Below are 18,230 nucleotides of genomic sequence, written 5' to 3'. Positions count from 1 at the left end.
ATTTCAGAGACTGAACTGGGCTGGGCCAAGAAGCTGGTGGAGGGACCTGGGAGCAGCTGGCACTGTCACCCTGTCACTTCTCCTTCTCTGTGCTCCTGGTGCCTGGGGAAGGGGCTGCTGGTTCTGCTGCTCGGAGGGCTCTGGTGAGGGCTGTGCACTGAGCAGGACTAGGCTACAGAGACAGAACATGGTCCCAGGTGTCACCTCAGCAGACACAGGGATCAGGCCTGGGGCTGAGCGCCAGAACAGCACCACGGGGCCAGGGAGGAAAGCTTTGTTCTTACCCACAGTGAGAGCTGTGCTGGTCCCCAGGGTGACCGGGAACTTTAAACAGATTTGTGCTTTGTTAATCCAGCTTTCCGTTTGGCTGCACCATGATGCTCCTGGTGGTGGGAGAGAAACCAGAGACTGGGCAGCATCCCTGGGGCTGCCTGGGCTGGAGGCTGCTGATAGAGGAGCGAGCAGAAATGTCACGATGCAAAGAGGTTTCTGGGAGGGGGTGTTTATTTAGCATGGGTATAATAGAAGCACTGTTCACAATAATTAAATGGCCAAAAAGGAGAGGGAGAAGACCTTGGCAACTGGAGCTCCAGACAGAAATACAGAATCACAGCATATGAAGTGCGAGGAGCAAATAAAAATATTTGCAGCCAAGGCATGTTTTGGGCATTCCCAAAGCCGGGGCCCAAACACTGAACCTTCAGACTGATCCATTTCTCACCCCAGTTCCCTATGGCCTCAGCTCCCTTTCCTTCCCCCCCACTCAGGACCTTGGAGGAGGTCCTGTCTGGACCTGTAATGCACAAATGTGTCTCAGTTCTAAGTGGCAATCCCTGTGCTCCTGAGGAGGCTGAGCCAGAACCTGGCCATGCCTGGGGGAAGGTGCTTTCAGCACCAAGAGGGCCTCTCACGAACAGAACAAACCTCTCCCAGACCCCTCCTCTCTTAAGTGCAGGCTCCATCAGTGAGCGCTGAGGCGAGTCCTGCTTGTCACATGTGCACAGACAGGTTGGGTTTTACTGCCTTGAGCGCAGCCAGTGTCTGTGACAGCTCTTCATTTAATCCTGATTTCTTGAGCCTTTGGAGAGGAGAAGGAAAGAGGTTAAACCCCCCCAAGCTATTGACTGTTGGCTGTGACATTGCACAGTCAAAAAAAAAAAAAAAAAAAAAAAAAAAGGACAAAAAGCAGAGCCAGCTTGGGTTTCTTTTCTGGAGTTGGCTGGCCCTGGTCCCAGCTGCCACCTTCTACTTCAGCAAGCAGAGAGCGTGCGGGAGACCGAGCCCAGGGCTGGTCCATGGAGCCCTTGGTGGGGTAACCACAGCTCCATGTTGGGCTCCACGGTCCCGCTCCCTTGGCTGCATGAGGGCAGCAGCAGCACGGAGTGGCTACCCCTGCTGCCTGCTTTGGGGCTGAGGAAACATGTCCCCACATGCATTGGCAGCATGTCCCAAGACAGTGCCAACTGCTTTAGGAAGGCAGTGGGTCTAATCACACTAATTCCAGATGTGAGCAGCTGGTAGAGGTGGGGGGTGGGGCAGCAGGACAGAGCCGGCTGCCACGTGGGCCTCTCCGGGTCGAGCTGCCCAGCACGGTGCAGTCCTGGGGAAGGGCACCTGGAGCAGCTGTAGCTTCACAGAAAACGCTCTCAGACCTCACAGGGTGGGCTAGGAGCTGCAGCAGGGTCACGTCATGCCTGGCCTGTCCTAGGCCCCACGGGGAGTGGCCCTGCAGCTGGAGGAGCACTGCAGCTGAGGTGATGCCCGGGGAGCCGAAGGTCCCTTACCACAGCATCCGCAAGCAGCAGGTAGGGTGCCTGAGCACCTCGCACAGCAGCTGCACGCTGCCATCTCCCAGGTCATTCTCGCTCAGGTCCAGCTGCTCCAGGCTCTGGCTGGTGCTGAGCACAGCACCGAGGTCCCCACAGCAGGCATCGGTGAGTTGGCACTGCCACAGGCTGCCAGGGAAGCGGTTGGAGAAAGATGTTTGGCCATTTCGTGCACACTCCTGCACAGCCAGAAGCCTTGCCAGTGCCGCCTGCCCACCCGCCCCAGGTCCTCTGGATGCCTGGAAATAGTTTCCAGGGAGGACTCGCTCTAGGCTTCTTGTGAGGTCTCTGATGCTGGGTATAATCTCCCCAGAATGCGCAACATCGCTTCAGGTGGGCACAGCAGGGCTGGGCTTCCTCCTGGCTGGGGTACCCCTGATGACCTCTCACAACCACTGACCACAATCGGGGTGATCTTTAAGGAGCAAACACCTATGGACCGCGCACCCGAAATGTGCTGGTGGATGGACTAACAGCAGTGAGGGTACTGCTGCTGCGCCTGGGAGAGCTTTAAATCCTAGTTATCTCATCTGGGTGACCATAAACAATCTCAGCCAGATAATAAGTAAATAATTCTATGGGTTTGAGCTGTTAGCACCCCACCTGTTGAAGCTGTCACACCGACCTGATGTCTGAACGGCCCTGGGGAAGGATGGTGACCGGCCACAAGGGGACTCACCGGGGGAGCACAGGCAAGTCGCAGATGGTCCCTGGAGACACCATTGTCCCCCAGGGACCCTCTGGGAGCCACCCACCTCAGTCTCTGCAGCCGGCAGCCTGGATCCCGCAGCCCCTCACTCAGCCGCCGCACACCCTCGTCCCCCAGCTCGTTGTCCCCCAGCTGCAGCTCCATCAGGCTGGGGCTGGCGGGGAGCATCGTGGCCAGAGCCCTGCAGCTTGCCTCTGTCAGCCGGCACCGCCACAGCCTGCACGGGGACAGGCAGAAGAGAGGGGCCTCATCACGGCTGCCTTCTGAACTGCAGGGACAGTGCCCACAGCCCCCCCTCCACACCAACCACCCCTTTGCCCTGGGGCCAACGGGGCCCCTGCCCTCAGGGAACCTCGCTTCTGTACTTTTGCCAAATCTTGTAGGTTTATCCTCTTTGACTCCCGTCGTTACAGGTGTGGGCAGCACCCACAGCCCCCTGGAGGCACTGGCTAGGGGGTTCTCGGGTCCTTCAGGACCAGAAAGCTGCCACCTGCCCCAGCAGAGGCAGGTCTCCCACCCAGGGGTACTGCAGCCCCCTCCCCTTGGCTCACCATCACTACTGGAGCCCAGGAGCTTAAAACCCCTGCCAGACCGACGGGCTGCATCACCTGTCCCCCTCCTCTGGCTCTGACACTGTTCAAAGCAAAAGTGCTGCCCACCACCCCAGCTAGCTACCCTGCCTCGGTGCCTCCGCCGGCCCACCCAGCCCCCTTCTCCCAGGGGGTCCGCGCAGCTGGGGGTTGTTGCCTGAGCCCTGGGAAACGCTGCCAACTCCAATTTTACCACTCCTGCCGTGCAGCCTCTCCGCAGCCTGTTCTGCCTGCCTTTCTGCTACCTAGAATGGCTGACAGGGAGCTCGTTCATCACTCCAGAGGAAAAAGGGGGTAAAAAGCTCAAGTTTAAAGGCAGATGGGACAGCCAGAGCTGTCCCTGTGGTGGCAGCCCTGGTGAAAGATGGCAGTCACCTCTGCCCTGCAGGGCTTAGGAGGGCAGCCAGCACAGTGCTGTGTAGCCCAGGAGCATGTTACATCTTTCAAGCAACAGGCAGCAACTGCTTTCTATTTTTGACTTGCGGACATCCCACTTGCAGAGGTGCCCACCCAGCAATGCCCCCCATGGAGCCACCCACCTCAGTCTCTGCAGCCGGCAGCCTGGATCCCGCAGCCCCTCACTCAGCCGCCGCACGCCCTCGTCTCCCAGCTCATTGTCACTCAGGTGCAGCTCCGTCAGGCTGGGGCTGGTGGGGAGCATCATGGCCAGAGCCCCGCAGCTTGTCTTGGTCAGCTGGCACCGCCACAGCCTGCATGGGGACAGTGTTGTGGTTAAGCTGGGCTCGATCCCCTGGAAGCCACTTCTTTCCAAAAATCACCTGCTGCTTTTTGGGCCTGGGGATGCAGTCAGGCTGTTTGATTAGCACGGCTCAGGGAGAGCAACGTTGCTCAGGAGGGACAGAGCAGCACCCTGCACACCTGGCCACAATCCCACCCCAAAGGTGTCTACTGGGAACAGAGCGGGGCCTGCCAGCTCGACACCCCATACCAGAGCCTTTGCATGCTGCAGTTGGGTCCTGCTAGTGCCCTGCACAGCTCCTGCACGCCGCCATCCCCCAAGGGATTGTCACTCAGGTCCAGCTCCACCAGGCTGGGCATGGTGCCCAGCACAGCAGCCAGGTCCTTGCAGCCGGTGGCCGTAAGGTTGCAGCAGCCCAACCTGCAGGAGAGTCAGTGGTGAGGCTGCCTGTCCGCCGGTGCTGCCGCCCTCCCTTCCATCACCCCAGGTTGGAGCAGTCCTGGGCAGTGTCCCCTGCCTGGGCCCAGGCATGGAGGGGGCTCCTGCCATGGCTCTGGGTTCACTATGTTGGAAAACAGCGGGGAGCATCTTCCTGCCCTCTCCCCATCCTCCCCCGGGGCTGGCACGCCAGTATCTGGTGCTTGCTGCCATGTTGCCTTGTTCAGCATCCCTGGGTGCAGCAATGCTGAGGGTGGCACAAACACACTCCAGAGTGTGAAACACAACCCAGATCCTCAGACTCTAAAGGACAAAATGCCAAAGTGCAGCCAGGTACCTGGCAGCAATCCCGCTGTGCCAGAGCGTGGAAATGGAGAGGTAAGGTGACCAGGCAGCATCTGCTCAACCAGGGACTAAAGATCTGAGGGCAAACAGTTAATATTGCTTGAATGGGTGAGATTATTCTGCCTCACTTTTGAAGTTTCAGAGAGATTTCCTCTTTCAAATCTCATTGTCCAGTCTGAATCTACACCAGGGGAAAACGGGAGAACACACCCCCTAGAAACACAGAAGGGAAAATGCAGACACCAAGGGATGGTTCATCCCCTTCCCAGAAATGGTCCATGGGTTGAATCTGCTTCTGCAGTTACATGTTTCTGGATGGTGTGTGGCCAGCCCTGCTCCTGCCACAGCACACAGGGACCCAAAAACACACGCAGCTGCAGAGCAAGAGCCAGGGGAAAGATGTCTGGGGTGCACTGAGGCAGCCACAGACAAGCAGACAGCGGGGATGGTAGCAGACACCTCTCCTCTAGCCTCGGCACTGAAAATTAGTTCTCTCTCTTACTTCCCTACAGCACCCTAGCAGAGGCATGGAACTAAATTATATTGATGGACAAGGCAACAATAAGGGTCAGGACCCCGCGACAAGTAGGTCAGCAATGCCTCAAGCTATCTTCGGCACCAGCAGCATCGGTAAACGGGCCTCTGTCATTTCTTTTTCTTTTTTCCTTCCTCTCCCAGGCTGGCGAGGAGAAGAGGCGAACACTCCCGCAGCCCCCCGGAGCTGGCACCATCCCTTACCGCAGCATCCGCAGCTGGCAGGCGCCGCGCCTCAGCCCCCGGCACAGCAGCTGCACACCACCGTCCTGCAGGTCCTTGTTGCCAGCCAGGTCCAGCTCCACCAGCGTGGGCTTGGTGCTGAGAACGGAGGCCAGAGCGGCGCAGCAGGCGCCTGTGAGCTGACACTGATCAAACCTGCCAGAGATGCGGAGGGGAGCCACGGGGTCGGCACAGCTGCCCGGCCACACGGATGCACCACCCAACCCCTCACTCACACAGCCGCCACGGATGATGTCCCCAACCCGACCACCCTCACAGATGGCCTCCCGGGAGCAGGGGCACAGCCCACCCTGCCGCGTGGTGAGCTGTGGTGGCACGTGGTCACCCCACCCCCCCCATGCAGCGAGGACACCGGCCACTGCCTGCGGCCCCTGACAGTGGCAGGCCCTCGGTGGCTCTGCGCAGAGGTGACTCTCATCCCCAGCCATGAAGAGGCTGGGCTTGGCTTGTTTTCCTATTTCACCTGGCAGAGAAGAGCAAGGTACCTTAACTTCTTTAATTTACAGTCTGACTTTTCCAAGGCTTGGCAAAGCAGGTGAATGGGTGACTGCTTCCCCTCCTCTTGCTGTTTTTCCCTGAAAACAAATAAGAGGTGCATTGTACTCCTATTTCTATTCCTACTCATAATCTATTCCTTTCCTGTTCTATTCCTATCCTATCCCCATTCTTATCCCATTCTGTGCTAGCCTATGTTATTGTGTTCTATGCTATCCCATTCCTATCCTATTCTATGCTACCCTATTTTATTCTATCCTATGATATCCCATTCCTAGTCCTAGTCCCAGTCTATTCTTATCCTATCCTCTCCCTATCACTATCCCATTTCCTATTCCTACCCCTATATTGCTCTGTGGCCGCTGGCTGCATCCCCAGATTAGACCCATAGGCCCTTGCCGACGTTCCAGGTGCAGTGGGAGGACTGGCCCCACTGCGGGCTCCTCCACATGGTCATCACAGCTCTTTGGGCTCTAAGGGATTCACCACTTTGTGGCTCAGCACCCTACGCACCAGCATGCCTGCTTGGCTGGCTGCGGGCCACCGCAGTCCTCGGGGTCATCCCACAGGAAGGAGCAGTGCCCCAGGTCAAGCGACTCCAGCTTGGGGAAGTTTTTTATGCTGAAGGAAAGGACGACCTGGTCGAAGCGCTTGAGGTTGAGCCCTCGCAGGTACACCCCCGTGAAAGGATCCAAGGCGGCTGCCACAAACTGCTCATCCTGGAGCTCATACAGACAGTGGCAGACCTCCAGCTCGCGGATCACCGCCGTCTTCTGCATCAGAAGAGCCAGGGCTGTTTTCTGGCTGTTTTGAAGCCATGCCAGTAATTCCTGTGTAATCCTGGGGGCAATTTTACACCCAGTCTTCTCCTCCAGCTCCCTCCTGCGTTCCTCATTTAAGAGCCCGAAGAGGAACCGCACAGTTAGCATGAAGTAGTTCCTGGAGTTGCCATAACTCTCCAGCAGCTCCTTCACATCCCTGGTAGGACCGGTGGGGGCTTCCACTGCCTCCCCTTCATCTTCCAGCAGGTAGAAGAGGGCTGCAAAAAACTCCTGGAAGCTGAGGTGGATGAAGCTGTAGGTGCTGACGCAGGAGATGTCCTTCTGGAAGAGGTGCTCATTGAGGAGGAGCGGGAGAGCTTCTCGCTGGTCCAGCATGTACCCCTGCACCTCCTTCTCCTCGAAGAAGACCTTCTGCTTCCAGATGCCACTGGCCGCCAGGCAGCACAGCCTCCTGAGCAGCCTGGGCATGCCTTTCTTTAGCTGGCCGCTCAGAGACTGCATCAAGGCAGAAAGGTAGAGGATGTAGATCCCCGTCGTGGTCCTGGGGCTTTGGATGAGACCCCCGGTGCATCTGAGCTGCTGCTTCATGACGGTGCAGACGATCCAGCACACAATGGGCACCAGGCACATGGTGAAGAGCACCTCATTCCCTCTGACTAACTGGAAGGCAGCAGCCGCCTGCTCCTCATTTCCAAAAAACCTGTAGAAATAATCCTTCCTCTCTGCCTCCGAAAACCCCAGGATTTCAGCGTAGCGCTCACAGTCCAGGAACCTGCCCAGTCTCTGCAGGGCGGCCGGCCTCGTGGTGATGAGCAGGGAGCTCTCGGGCAGGAGCCTCCTGCGGAAGAGGCTGCTCAGGGTGATTTCCACCGGCTTTGGCTCCCAGAGCTGAGAGGACAGCTCAGTCTGGGGCCGGTCGAAGGAGAAGCGGAGCTCATCAAAGCCATCAATCACGAACAGGAGCTTCTCTGGCTGCTCCAGCATCTTAGAGAGTGGTGGAGAGCTGCCAGGGTAGCACCAGGTGATGAGGTCGGCCATGCTGGCCTGGCTGGTGAGGAGGTTACCCTCCCGGCAGTGGATGTAGAAGACATAGTCAAACTCTGTGAACACCTTGTCAGATGCCCAATCCAGCACAATCTTCCTGGCCGTCATTGTCTTGCCCACACCCGCAGCTCCCAGGAGCACAACCACCCTGGGGGTCCAGCCATCAGGGTCGGGCTTGAAGAGGTCACCAACAGCGATGGAGGAGTTGGCTTGCTCCTTCATGAGCTCCGCATGCCTCTGTCCCATGGCCACAATCTCATGCTCCCGTTCCTCTTCATCAAGGTGCTTGTTGATGATTACCAGCTTCAAGTACCTGGTGTTCAGGCTCACGTCATCACCCAGCCGGGCGTTTTGGTCCTTTATGCGGCTGTATGCCTGGCTTATGGCTTTTTTGTAATTCCTCTGGTAATCTGGAAGGGTGGGAGGCCACCTCACATGTCTGCAGACCACCAGGCAAGCAGCAGCAGAGCTCCCCCCACTTCTCCCCACCGGCACCTACCTGGTGACGATGGTCCCAGTACAGCAGCGGGCGCCAGGGCTGGAAGAGAAAGCGGTGTTAGTGGGCAGCACTGCTGAGACCCTGACACCACCAAATCCTCTTCCATCTCCTCCTACCTGAAGCAGCCCCCGGTACGAGGACCCCCAACCCACCACCCTTTCTGTAGCATCCTCCTGGCCCCAAACACGGGATGTTGTGGACGCAACCCCCAGGATGCAGTACCCGGGACCCCACGCAATGCTGCATCAGCCTTCCCACCTTTCTCTCTGCTTTCCCGGAGCAGGGTGGCAGCCTTGCGGAGCTGGATGCGCTCAAAGACGGCTACAGCCACATCCAGGGCGGCCTCCTCACCGTAGAAATCCAACATGAGGTTCGTGGTATCCACGCAGCCAGCCTTCTCCAGCCGCCCCCAGCCAATGGGTTTCCTGCCCTGCAGGTCTCCACGGGCCAGCACATGCCGAAATTTTTTAAAATCCAGCTCTGAGAGGTCTTCCAGGGCCTGGACCAGCAGCTCCCCAGCAGTGCTCGGGGGGCTGCCCCCACTTGGGACGCAGCTCCTGCTGCTGCGCACCCCCATGGGGAGAGCCCTGACACCCGGCTAACACCCAGCCCCGTGCCTGTGATGGGGGGACAAGGTTTGGGGAAATCATCCTGTGAAGACACCCCCCCCCCCAGCCCTGCAATGCAGCCCCATCCTGGTCGTGCTGTCTCTGCCCCAGGGGAGCTGTGGCCCCCGCTGCCCCCAGCCTCATCCTCCCTGCTCTGCTCCCTGGGGACCAGGGCTGTGGGGCTGGCTGCCCCCAGCCAGGCACCATGGTTCCTGCCTGCTGTCCCTCCCCTGCTCCCCCAGCCCAAACCCTCCCCACCAGCACGAGGAGCAGTGGGGCAGTCACCCAGGGGCTTGCCACCAAAGCCTCACTAGAGCCATGTCCCACCACGTAAGCAGTGTCCCTACTGCTATGTCCCCGCCAGGAGATAAATGTCCCTTCCAGGAGAGCCATACCCCAGCGGGAAAGCAGTGGACCTACCAGAAGAGCAATGTCCTCACCAGGAGAGTACCATCCTCACCAACAGACCCATGTCCCCACTAGGAGAGCAACATCCCTACCAGGAGAGCCATGTCCCCAAGGATAACTGTGTCCCCAGCAATGTCCCACCTGGGTCACAGCCGGGCAGCTGGCCCCGTTCCGGAGCAAGGCCGTACAGTGCGGCCGGGGCAGGTGGGTCTGCAGGGCCGGCCGGAGGCTGTGGTGGCCGGGCAGAGCCCAGCCGGTGAGCAGCACAAGGGCGCCGATTTCCTGCACCAGCAGTTTCACTTTTCAAAGCGTGCTGCTGTTTCCTTCCCTCTCAGGTCAAGGTTCTCACACTTCATGTCCTTTCTGTGCCTCATCTGTTTTTCCCTTTTCTTCTCTTTTCTTCTTAGATCCAGCTCCTTCCCTCTCACGCTGCAGCAGAGGGTTGCACTGAAGGCACAGGGACCTCGGCGCCCGGCTCAGCTGCAGCCAAGCCCAACTCAGATGGGAACATGCCAGCAAGCAAAAACAGCCCTTGCCTGGCCCAGCCAAGGGTAGGCAGTGACTTTTACCACTCTGCCTTGAAATTCATCCTGCCACGGAGCCAAACATCAGTTCTGGCATCCCACCTCCAGGGAAGCGTCGGTCTGGTGGCCCATCACTATCTTCAGCAGGTGATGGAGGTGGCTCTGCTCTCCCCAGAGTGCTTCAACAGGCAGGGGGGTCCTGCACTGGGAACAGGTCACACCACAAGTTTATTTGGTCAAGCAAAAAGCCTCAAAAACTTAAAAAACCTGAGGCTGCTGAATGGGTAACAGACCTAAAATCTAGTGGGACCCACCTGAGCTGCTGCCAGAGGAAGGGGCAGCCTGAGGAGCCACTCTGAAGAGAAAATTCAGGCAGCTGAATCTGGGCTGCAACCCCCACCCCCACATTCCCACCCCCACACAGCCCTTTGCATGCTCCTGGCAATGAAATTGAGCTGTAAGCAAACAGCTGTGAGCAGCTCGATTGCAGAGTGCAACAACCTGTGGGGCAAACGTGGCTGGTGCTGAGGGGGCCCGAATGGGTGGGTGAGTGGGTGGGTGGAGGGGGGCAAGGCGGCAGAGCCCCCACCCCGGAAAATGCTTCTGCGGCCCCCGAGCAAGGCACAGGCAGGAGTATGTGGGCACCAAACAAAACAACCCCAACTCTTTCTGAGACTGAAACTGCAAAAATGCCTCCACAGCAGCTTTGCAGGAGGTAGTGATGTGTAGGGTGTGAAAGGCAGTGGAGAGCAGGCACTGGCTCACCTACGGCTGCTGCCTGCACCAGGGCGCCGATGTGAGCGGTGTGTGTACAGCAAAACTGAAGTATCCCAGGGGGATACACAGCTCCAACTGCCCTCGCTGCAGCCGTGACCCGTCCGGTGCAAAGGCAAATCCCACAAGAGCAAGACCTGCTTCACCCATGGCAAAGCACTTCAAAGCTGTAACTCCTCACCTTGGCATGGACGTGCCAGGCTCAACTCCGAAACCCACTTTGGGTTTGGGATTTCTGCCACCAGCTCATGACTGCAGAGAGCATCAGCCGAAGGAAAAATGTATCTTGGATGGAGAGACACCCAAACTTAAGTCAAACCAAGCCCTATTGCTGCCAGGATGCCGGGGTGCTCCCTTTTCCCCGAGTTTTACTCATTTTACCGCGATGGCATTCAGGCTGGATTAAATTAGTGCAAACTCATTAACGGTTGTGGAGCATTTTATTCTTTAAAAGAGTCAAGGACTGGTCTAATGTATTAAGCGTGATGCTGGGGAAACTGAAAGCCAGTCCTGCTCAGCACTGACGTTATCACTTAGGTATCGGTGGTGTAGCAGCCGGACACACGGTGGGTGCGGCGAGGCTTTGCAGGGTGGATGGGCATTTGCCCTGCTTGGTGGTCTGCTCGGCACAGCCGCAGGCTGCGGCGCTCACCCGCTGCCCTTCCTGTGCACCTCCTGCCCCCAGGGGAGAAGCTCGGCTGTGGTTTGGCAGCTGCCACCCAAACCGGCATGGGTGTGTTGCATCAGCTCCCGACTTAACAGAACTATATTTTAGCGTTGAACTATATGTTAAATAGGTATGTGCATAAAGTTTAGGTCAAGCTGACTCACCCCTCTCAAGTTGTCAAAACTGGTGAATGGAAGGGCTTCTAGCCATGGGAGGCAGCCCTGGGAAACCACCAGCCGATGGGGAAGAGACCACCATTACCTAAACTGTGCAGAAAGAAGCTACAAGTGAGAAACTTGTGACCGCAAGAGGAGCCAAGCTGGTAAGGTGTTGCAGTCCACAGAAAATTAGTTGGAAGTAGGACAAAGGTAATTGTGGGCAGTGGGAGATCGTGACCTCTGATGCAAATAGCCCCCAAAGAGAGGGCAAGCCCCCACCTGGGGAGCATGCAGGGCTGGCAGAAAGCTCCAGTGGTGTGCCGAGGGTGCGTGCCGTTTGCACTAGAAGTGGCAAATGTGTAACAGTCCTGTGTGTGAACGAAATGGGTACCCAGTGTGCTACAAATACGGCAGTGCTCTGCTGCACACGTGTGCTCTCCAGTAGCTGGATGTGCATACTAGGAAGAAAGATCCCCCACGCCCCCAGCGCTGCAATAAACCAAGGTGGGCTTTCTAAACTATCGTTCGGCCTGGAGAGTTTTTGTGGTTACAATTTTTGGCAACACGGGAATGGGGCCTCACCAGCAGCCTGAAATGAAACGGCTCCGTCCCTCTCTGCAGCCCCAGCCCTCTGCCATGCTGCTAGTCAGCCTTGGCCCCTCATGGGCACGCTCAGCAGTGGGGGCCAGGAGAGGACTGGCAATATGCCCGAGCCCTCCCCATCACTCCCTGGCATGGGAAGACATGTAGCCTCCGGCATCTCCCACAGTCCCGTTCCATGCCCAGGTGCTCACAGTGGAGGCAAATACAGCAAACCTTTTTTGGTTTTGAGTGCCAGAGGCACTGGTCCGGGCATCACAGCAGCCAACCGGCCTGGCTTGGGGCTGTGAGAGGCAACGCTGGGGGCCGGGAGGGTGCTGTGGGAAGGACCGTGTGTCCTGCTGCTGTCTCAGGCTGCCAACCAAGAGCTGTGCTGCCTGCTGATGTGCCGAGGTGGCTGGGGGAGCTCCTCTTTGTAACAGCTTTGACCACCCATCATAAGAAGAGATGCAAACATTCCTCTCCTTTCCTCCTCCTCTCCAAAGCTTGAATGCATACGGGTTGAATGAAACAAGCTATCAGATGCTGCCTGCCCTGAAAGAGACAAAGCCCTGAGTATAAGGCAGATTTATTGATCCAGGGTCCTTGGAGCCATCCCAAGCTCCTGGGGGCCAGGGTCACTGAGCCTCGGTGAGCCGGCTGCAGGGGAGGGGGCTGCCTTACTGCCACAGCTCCTGGAAAAAGGGGAGGGGGAAGGAAAATTGAAAACAGAGGGGGGTGGAAGCAAGCTTGGAGTGATCATCCAAAAGGCCAGCGCCCTCCTGCATGTGGTTTTGTCCCAGAAATGCTGTTCCGATGAAGCTGGACTCTCACAGGAGGGCTCCATGGGCGAGCTGGTGGAGGGCAGCCCGGGCTCCTTCCCACCCCGAAGGCGAGCATCCTAACCCTGGATCCAGGAGAGCAGCTGGCAGCTCCTTTGGGGATGCTGCCCAGCCACCATGGCTGTGACCACCACCCAGCTCTACAGTGCCACTTGGCCCCACGAGCCGTTGCAAACAAGCCCCAGCCAGGGTAATTTGCTGGTTTATTTGCTGCTAACATAGTCCAAAAGGCTGGGGGAGTGGAAAAAAACTCGGCGCTAATAGATGCAAAACTCGGCGCTAATAGATGCTGGGAAGAGATCTGCAGCCAGGCTTGGGTCTTATCTCTAATTATGTATCTGTCTGAGCTGCAGCTGGCTCCTGGGATGTCTGGGTGTATTCAGCTCCTGGAGTTTCCCTTGAAGCCTGCTGGGAGCCCGGGCTTCAGGCACCGAGCATCGCCAATTAATACCCACCGCGCGGAGAGGCGGCTGTGTGCCGTCTGGCTGCAAGCCGCGGCGGCGAGGAGCCGTCCCACGGGAAGTGGGGAGCAAACAGCCCCTGGGCAATGCTGCTGGAATACCGGGATCAGGCGGGGCCGGTGGTTTCAGCTGGGAAAAGGAACAACTCCATGAAAACAGCAGGAGAAAATTAAACCGAGGAACCCCCCGCACACTCCCCAGATGCAGGCAGGCTGGGTTTTGAAAGTGCCTCCTTTCCAAAAACGCCATAGCCATGGTGTTGCGATGTTTCCAGAGCTAAAACATGGGCATCCTTGTCATCCGAAAGGGCTGTTTCTGTGGTAAAAAGCCAGCCACTGGGAGGAGAGCGGCTCGCTAAAACCTGCTCCGTCCCCTCCCCATCCAAAAGGAGAAGGGAAACAGAAATTTTCAGCTCGTGTGGAGCGAAACAATCAGTGTCAACCTGAGGCATTTTCCAGGAGAAAAAAAAATAAAAATGACAAAACCCACATCTCAGCTTATAGCAGGCTGGAAGGGGGTTTGTGTGCTGGGTTAGGCAGGCTTTTAAATGGGAACGCATTCATCCCTGCTGCAGCCACCGCCGCTGCAACCCCACCCCAGCCGGCGGGTCCGGGCGGCCTGGATGCATTAGGGTGAAAACAGCCAGGAAACATCGCTCCCGGTTTGATGCAGGCTGCCTGCTTCTTCCCCTCTGCCGATATGTAATTTGTTTCTGTTTTCAGAGCCTGGGAAACCCTGAATCACCCCATCCCACGGAGGATGCCTCCCCAGGGCCAGGGGTGCAGGGAGGGCTGGGAACTACCCACTCCATCTCACTCGGATGCCTCAGCCCTTTGGGTGCAGGTCCCCCCAGCCTGGCCAGGGTGTCCCCGGGGTGGGGGCATTTCTACCCGCTGCCATCTCCATGTCTCCATTGCTCCGGCAGCTCCACATCCCGCTCTCCTGTTGCTCAGAGATGTGGAGGCAGTTGCTAAGAGACACCGAAACGTCAGTATCTGGCCCTCAAGGAAAAAAAAAGAGGAAAAAAAAAAAAAAAAAGAGACAGAGAAAGAGAGAGACAAGGGAGGACGAGGAGGAGGAGGAGGGGAGGAAGGAGGTGGGGAAAGACCTGCTCCCATTGCCAGGCTCGGCAGCAGCCTTGGCCGCTGCTGCAGGAGCCGCTCTCCCAACTTGGCGGCCTCCAGGGTGAGGGGCGGCTGCCCAGGGACCCCCGGCCCACCACCCAGGCCCGGCGGCCGCAGGGAGCCAAGCCCCCGCTCATCTCCTGGCCAGCGTGAGTACCCCGGGGGACCCTGGCACCACCGGAGGGCTCGGGGGGGCCTGTGGAGAAGGGGGGTGGCCAGGCCGGTGGGGTGGGTGTATGTGGTGTGGTGTGTGTGTGTCTGTCCATCCCCACTCTGCCGGTAAGATGGGGCGGGTGGGGAGAGGATGGAGCCAAGAAGGCCAGGGGTGAGGGAGGAAAGAGCAAAGATGGCCAGGCGAGGGCGGGCTCGGTGGGCACCACGGGTGGGTGCTGGGGAGGGGGATATCCCCACAGGAGAGCTGAGGGGAGGGTGTCCCTGGCACTGGGCTGAGGTGGTGGTGGCAGGGGGCTGGCAGGCAGGCTGGGGAGCAGGCCCCCCCCCCCCCCAGCTGCTGCCACTGCTGGCCAGGATGAGCTGTCCAAGGTCAGCAGAGGTGTGGGGGCTCTTTTTTTGGCTGAAATTCCAGGGGAGGGGGCTTGGAGGAGCAGGATGGCCCTGGCAGGGGGGGGCACGGGGAAGGCGGGGGTGCCCCACACGGCCACCCCAGGCTGCACGAGCCGCGGCCCCCCCCAGCAATGCGTGTGGCTAGCACGGCTTTCTGCTGCCCCTCTTCCTCGCAGGCAGCTGAGAACGGCCCAGTGCCCACCAGCACCCCAGGGCTCGCAGACCACCGTGCCCCTGCGGGGGGCGATTTAACGTGCCCCCCCGAATGTCGCCGGGATGCCTGGAGCATCGCGCTGATAGCCCAGAGCCTGGCCCCGCTCGCTGCCGCTGCCGGCGGCCCTCAGCGTGAGCCAGGCGGGTGGTCCCTTCCCCGTGGCAGGATGGCCCCGTGAGGGTCCGGGCCTCCCCGCCGGCACTCGCTGGGTGGGGGTCTGCCGCCGCCCCGCCATGCTGCTGGGCCCCTGGCTGGTGGCGGCGGCGGCGGCGGGCAGTGGCAGTGGTGGCGGGCGGCGGGGCGGGCTGCCCGGTGCTGTGCACGTGCCGTGGGCAGGCAGTGGACTGCAGCGGGCAGCGGCTCTTCTCGGTGCCCCCCGAGCTGCCGCTGGACACCGGCAACCTCAGCCTGGCCCACAACCGCATCGCCAGCATCCCGCCGGGCTACCTGGCCTGCTACGGCCAGCTGCGGGCCCTTGACCTGCGCAACAACTCTCTGGCGGCCCTGCCGGCCAGGCTCTTCCTGGGGGCTCGCCGCCTGGCCCACCTCGACCTCAGCTACAACAACTTCAGCTTGGTGGCTGCCGACATGTTCCTGGAGGCCAGCGGGCTGCTGCGCCTTGACCTCAGCCACAACCCTGGCCTGCGGCGGGTGCACCCCCATGCCTTCCGCGGGCTGGCCCAGCTGCGGGAGCTGGATCTCAGCTACGGGGGGCTGTCGGCCATCAGCCTCGATGCCCTGGAGGGGCTGCCGGGGCTGGTGGGCCTGCGCCTGGGGGGCAACCCCTGGGTGTGCGGCTGCGCCATGGAGCCCTTCCTCAAGTGGCTGCGGGGACGCATCCAGGGCTGCGCCTCGGGTAGGTGCCGCCCGCGCGCCCCCCCCACCCCCAACCCGCCCGCACCACGGGGCTCCGGCGGCCGGCCCTGATGCCGCTTCCCCTGGCAGATTCGCAGCTAGCTGAGTGCCGGGCCCCCCCCGAGGTGGCGGGAGCCCCCCTGCTCTCCCTGACGGAGGAGAGCTTCCAGGCCTGCCACCTCACGCTGACGCTGGACGACTATCTCTTCATCGCCTTTGTCGGCTTCGTCGTCTCCATCGCCTCGGTGGCCACCAACTTCCTGCTGGGCATCACTGCCAACTGCTGCCACCGCTGGAGCAAGGCCAGCGAGGACGAGGACGTTTAGGTACTGCCAGCAGCGCCGACAGCCCCCCAGCCCGGATGGCCCGGTGGGGGCACCTGACTGTGCCTTGTCCTCGTCCCCTCCCACCGCCCCCCCCCCCGGCTGGGGTGGTCCTCGAGACATCAGCCTGGCCATGGCAGGGGAGACCTGGGGACACGTCCTCCTCCTTTTGGCCCAAAATGGGGAGGTTTTGCCCTGGCAGGCACCCTCCAGGATTGTTCCACCCGCACCGTGAGCTCAGACCCCCCCGCCTCCTGTTGCCACTGCCCAGGGCTGGTGAGGGCAGTGGCATGGGGTCCCACAGGGGTCTCATAGGACCTGGGGGCTGCAGCTGGGAAGCAACCCCCCCTGCTTGGGTGAGAGACCCCCAAAAAGTGGCATGTGCCTTGGGGGACACCAGCCACCCTCCCGGGGTGACAACCAAGGAAATCCGCGCTTTCCGCCCAAAGGCAGCACCGCTGGACCCCCCACGAATCCCACCCACATTCCTTGAAAAGACGGGGGTCCAAGCCCAGGACCCGGTGCCAGCACCCAGCTCAGCACCACTGCTCCCAGGGGAGGGACCTGGGGGATGCCTGTGGTGTGCCAGTGACACCGGACCAAGCCGGGACAGCACCAGGGCCGTGGTACCTGGCAGCAGGCCAAGCTGCAAGCACCCCCCGGGGATGGCTTTCCTGGCCACGTTTTGTTTTTTGCCTTTCTCTTCCAAAGTCTCACACAGGTTCCGGGCCAAACCAGGCACTGAGCATCGCCCGGCGGCTGGGGAACGCCATCGCCTCATCCCTGCTTGCCGATGTGGGAAGGTTGGGAGGCAAAAGGAACTCCAAAAAAAAGACAAAAAAGAAAAAAAAAAAAGAGGAAAAAAAAAAAGAAAGCCAACGGCCCCTCTGTCCAGCTGGGGTGGCCGCTGTCCCTGTGTGTGTGTTTTACACTGTCTTTGTGGCCAGTTCTGCAGCCAGCGCGCGTCAGGCATGAGAGTGGGGCTGAGGGGGGACACAGCGTCTCCCAGGAGGGGTCTTCCCATGAGTTGTTTTATTTTTCTTACCTTGTCCCCCCCTGCATGAAGGTAGAGTCTAGATGTGGGTGCAGTTTAAAACCAAACCAACCCAAAAAAAGGGGAAAGCAGGGAATAATGAGGCAATGTGCTGGCTCTGTGATGCCACCTCCACTGCTGAGCACCTCCCGGGGCTTGGAACCCCGGTAGCAGCGTGGAGGCAGAAGGGTGGGTGCATCACCCTGGTGCTATGCTGGTGGTGAGACCCCATGGGGACATGACCTCGCTCAGGCTCCCCAGTCCCTCACCAGGTCCTGTGCCAACCCTGGGGGAGGCGGGTGTCCCGTGATGGGCCACCCTGAGCTGTGGTGAGGCCGGGCTGCACCCATGGCGTGATGGCACCCATGGTGAGGTGGGACCCGCAGCAAGGTTGCACCCGCAGTGGGCTTGCACCCATTGCGAGGTTGCACCGAAGGCACGGCTGCACCCATGGCGAGGCTGCACCCCCCACTGTGGCTGCACCCCCCAAGCCCTTCGCCCACAGGAGAGCAGCAGCCCCCAGTGCCGCATGCTGGGAAGGGGCACTTGGGCTCTTTTTTCTTTATTTTCTTCTTTTTTTTTTTTTTTTTTTTTTTTTCTTTCTGGTAAGTCTGAGGCATCGCCCAGCACCCTCTGGATGCCGAGGACAAGACACATCCCTGCACCGGCGGTTCCCGGCCTCATGCCAGGGGACAGTGGAGGAAGAGCCAACACACCTCCCCAGTGCCCCGCTCTCCAGCCAGACCCATTTTCTCTCTCTCCGAAGCAAAAACGGCCTGGCCCTCGCGCTTCGCCCTGCACCTTGGGTGACAGATTCCGTCAGCATCGGACCAGGCGCCAGTGCTGGGCCCCACGGTGCTGGGCGCGTGGTGGGTGTCCCCGCTGCAGGGC

At 59.7% G+C, this 18,230-nt stretch overlaps 2 protein-coding genes across 3 annotated transcripts; one reads left to right on the top strand and one right to left on the bottom strand.

The window, feature by feature from the left end:
• Window positions 1-350: 350 nt before the first annotated feature.
• NLRP6 (NLR family pyrin domain containing 6) lies at window positions 351-10,277 on the bottom strand. Of its 2 annotated transcripts, none has more exons than XM_055722850.1 (11): window positions 9,234-10,277; window positions 8,464-8,822; window positions 8,206-8,244; window positions 6,394-8,116; window positions 5,871-5,960; window positions 5,347-5,520; window positions 4,075-4,245; window positions 3,665-3,835; window positions 2,582-2,752; window positions 1,785-1,955; window positions 351-1,078 (listed from the first exon to the last, which is right to left on the bottom strand). In XM_055722850.1, the coding sequence occupies exons 2-11, from the start codon at window positions 8,780-8,782 to the stop codon at window positions 991-993; spliced, it is 3,117 nt and encodes a 1,038-aa protein (XP_055578825.1). In that variant the 5' UTR covers window positions 8,783-8,822; window positions 9,234-10,277; the 3' UTR covers window positions 351-990. The 2 variants fall into 2 exon arrangements, with proteins under 2 accessions (XP_055578825.1, XP_055578824.1); XM_055722849.1 differs by having other exon boundaries at window positions 353-1,078; window positions 9,363-10,277.
• Window positions 10,278-14,696: 4,419 nt separating this feature from the next.
• On the top strand, window positions 14,697-17,161 carry LRRC55 (leucine rich repeat containing 55). The gene is given in 4 exon segments (XM_055722559.1): window positions 14,697-14,719; window positions 15,220-15,400; window positions 15,402-15,984; window positions 16,074-17,161. Coding segments are annotated over 4 exon segments (1,023 nt in total). The 3' UTR covers window positions 16,310-17,161.
• The last annotated feature ends 1,069 nt before the right edge of the window (window positions 17,162-18,230 follow it).

This window comes from Falco cherrug, chromosome 10, assembly GCF_023634085.1.
Source record: "Falco cherrug isolate bFalChe1 chromosome 10, bFalChe1.pri, whole genome shotgun sequence".
Lineage (NCBI taxonomy): Eukaryota > Metazoa > Chordata > Aves > Falconiformes > Falconidae > Falco > Falco cherrug.
The sequence above is the reverse complement of the archived record's forward strand: the minus strand, read 5'-3'. Positions and strand labels throughout refer to the sequence as shown.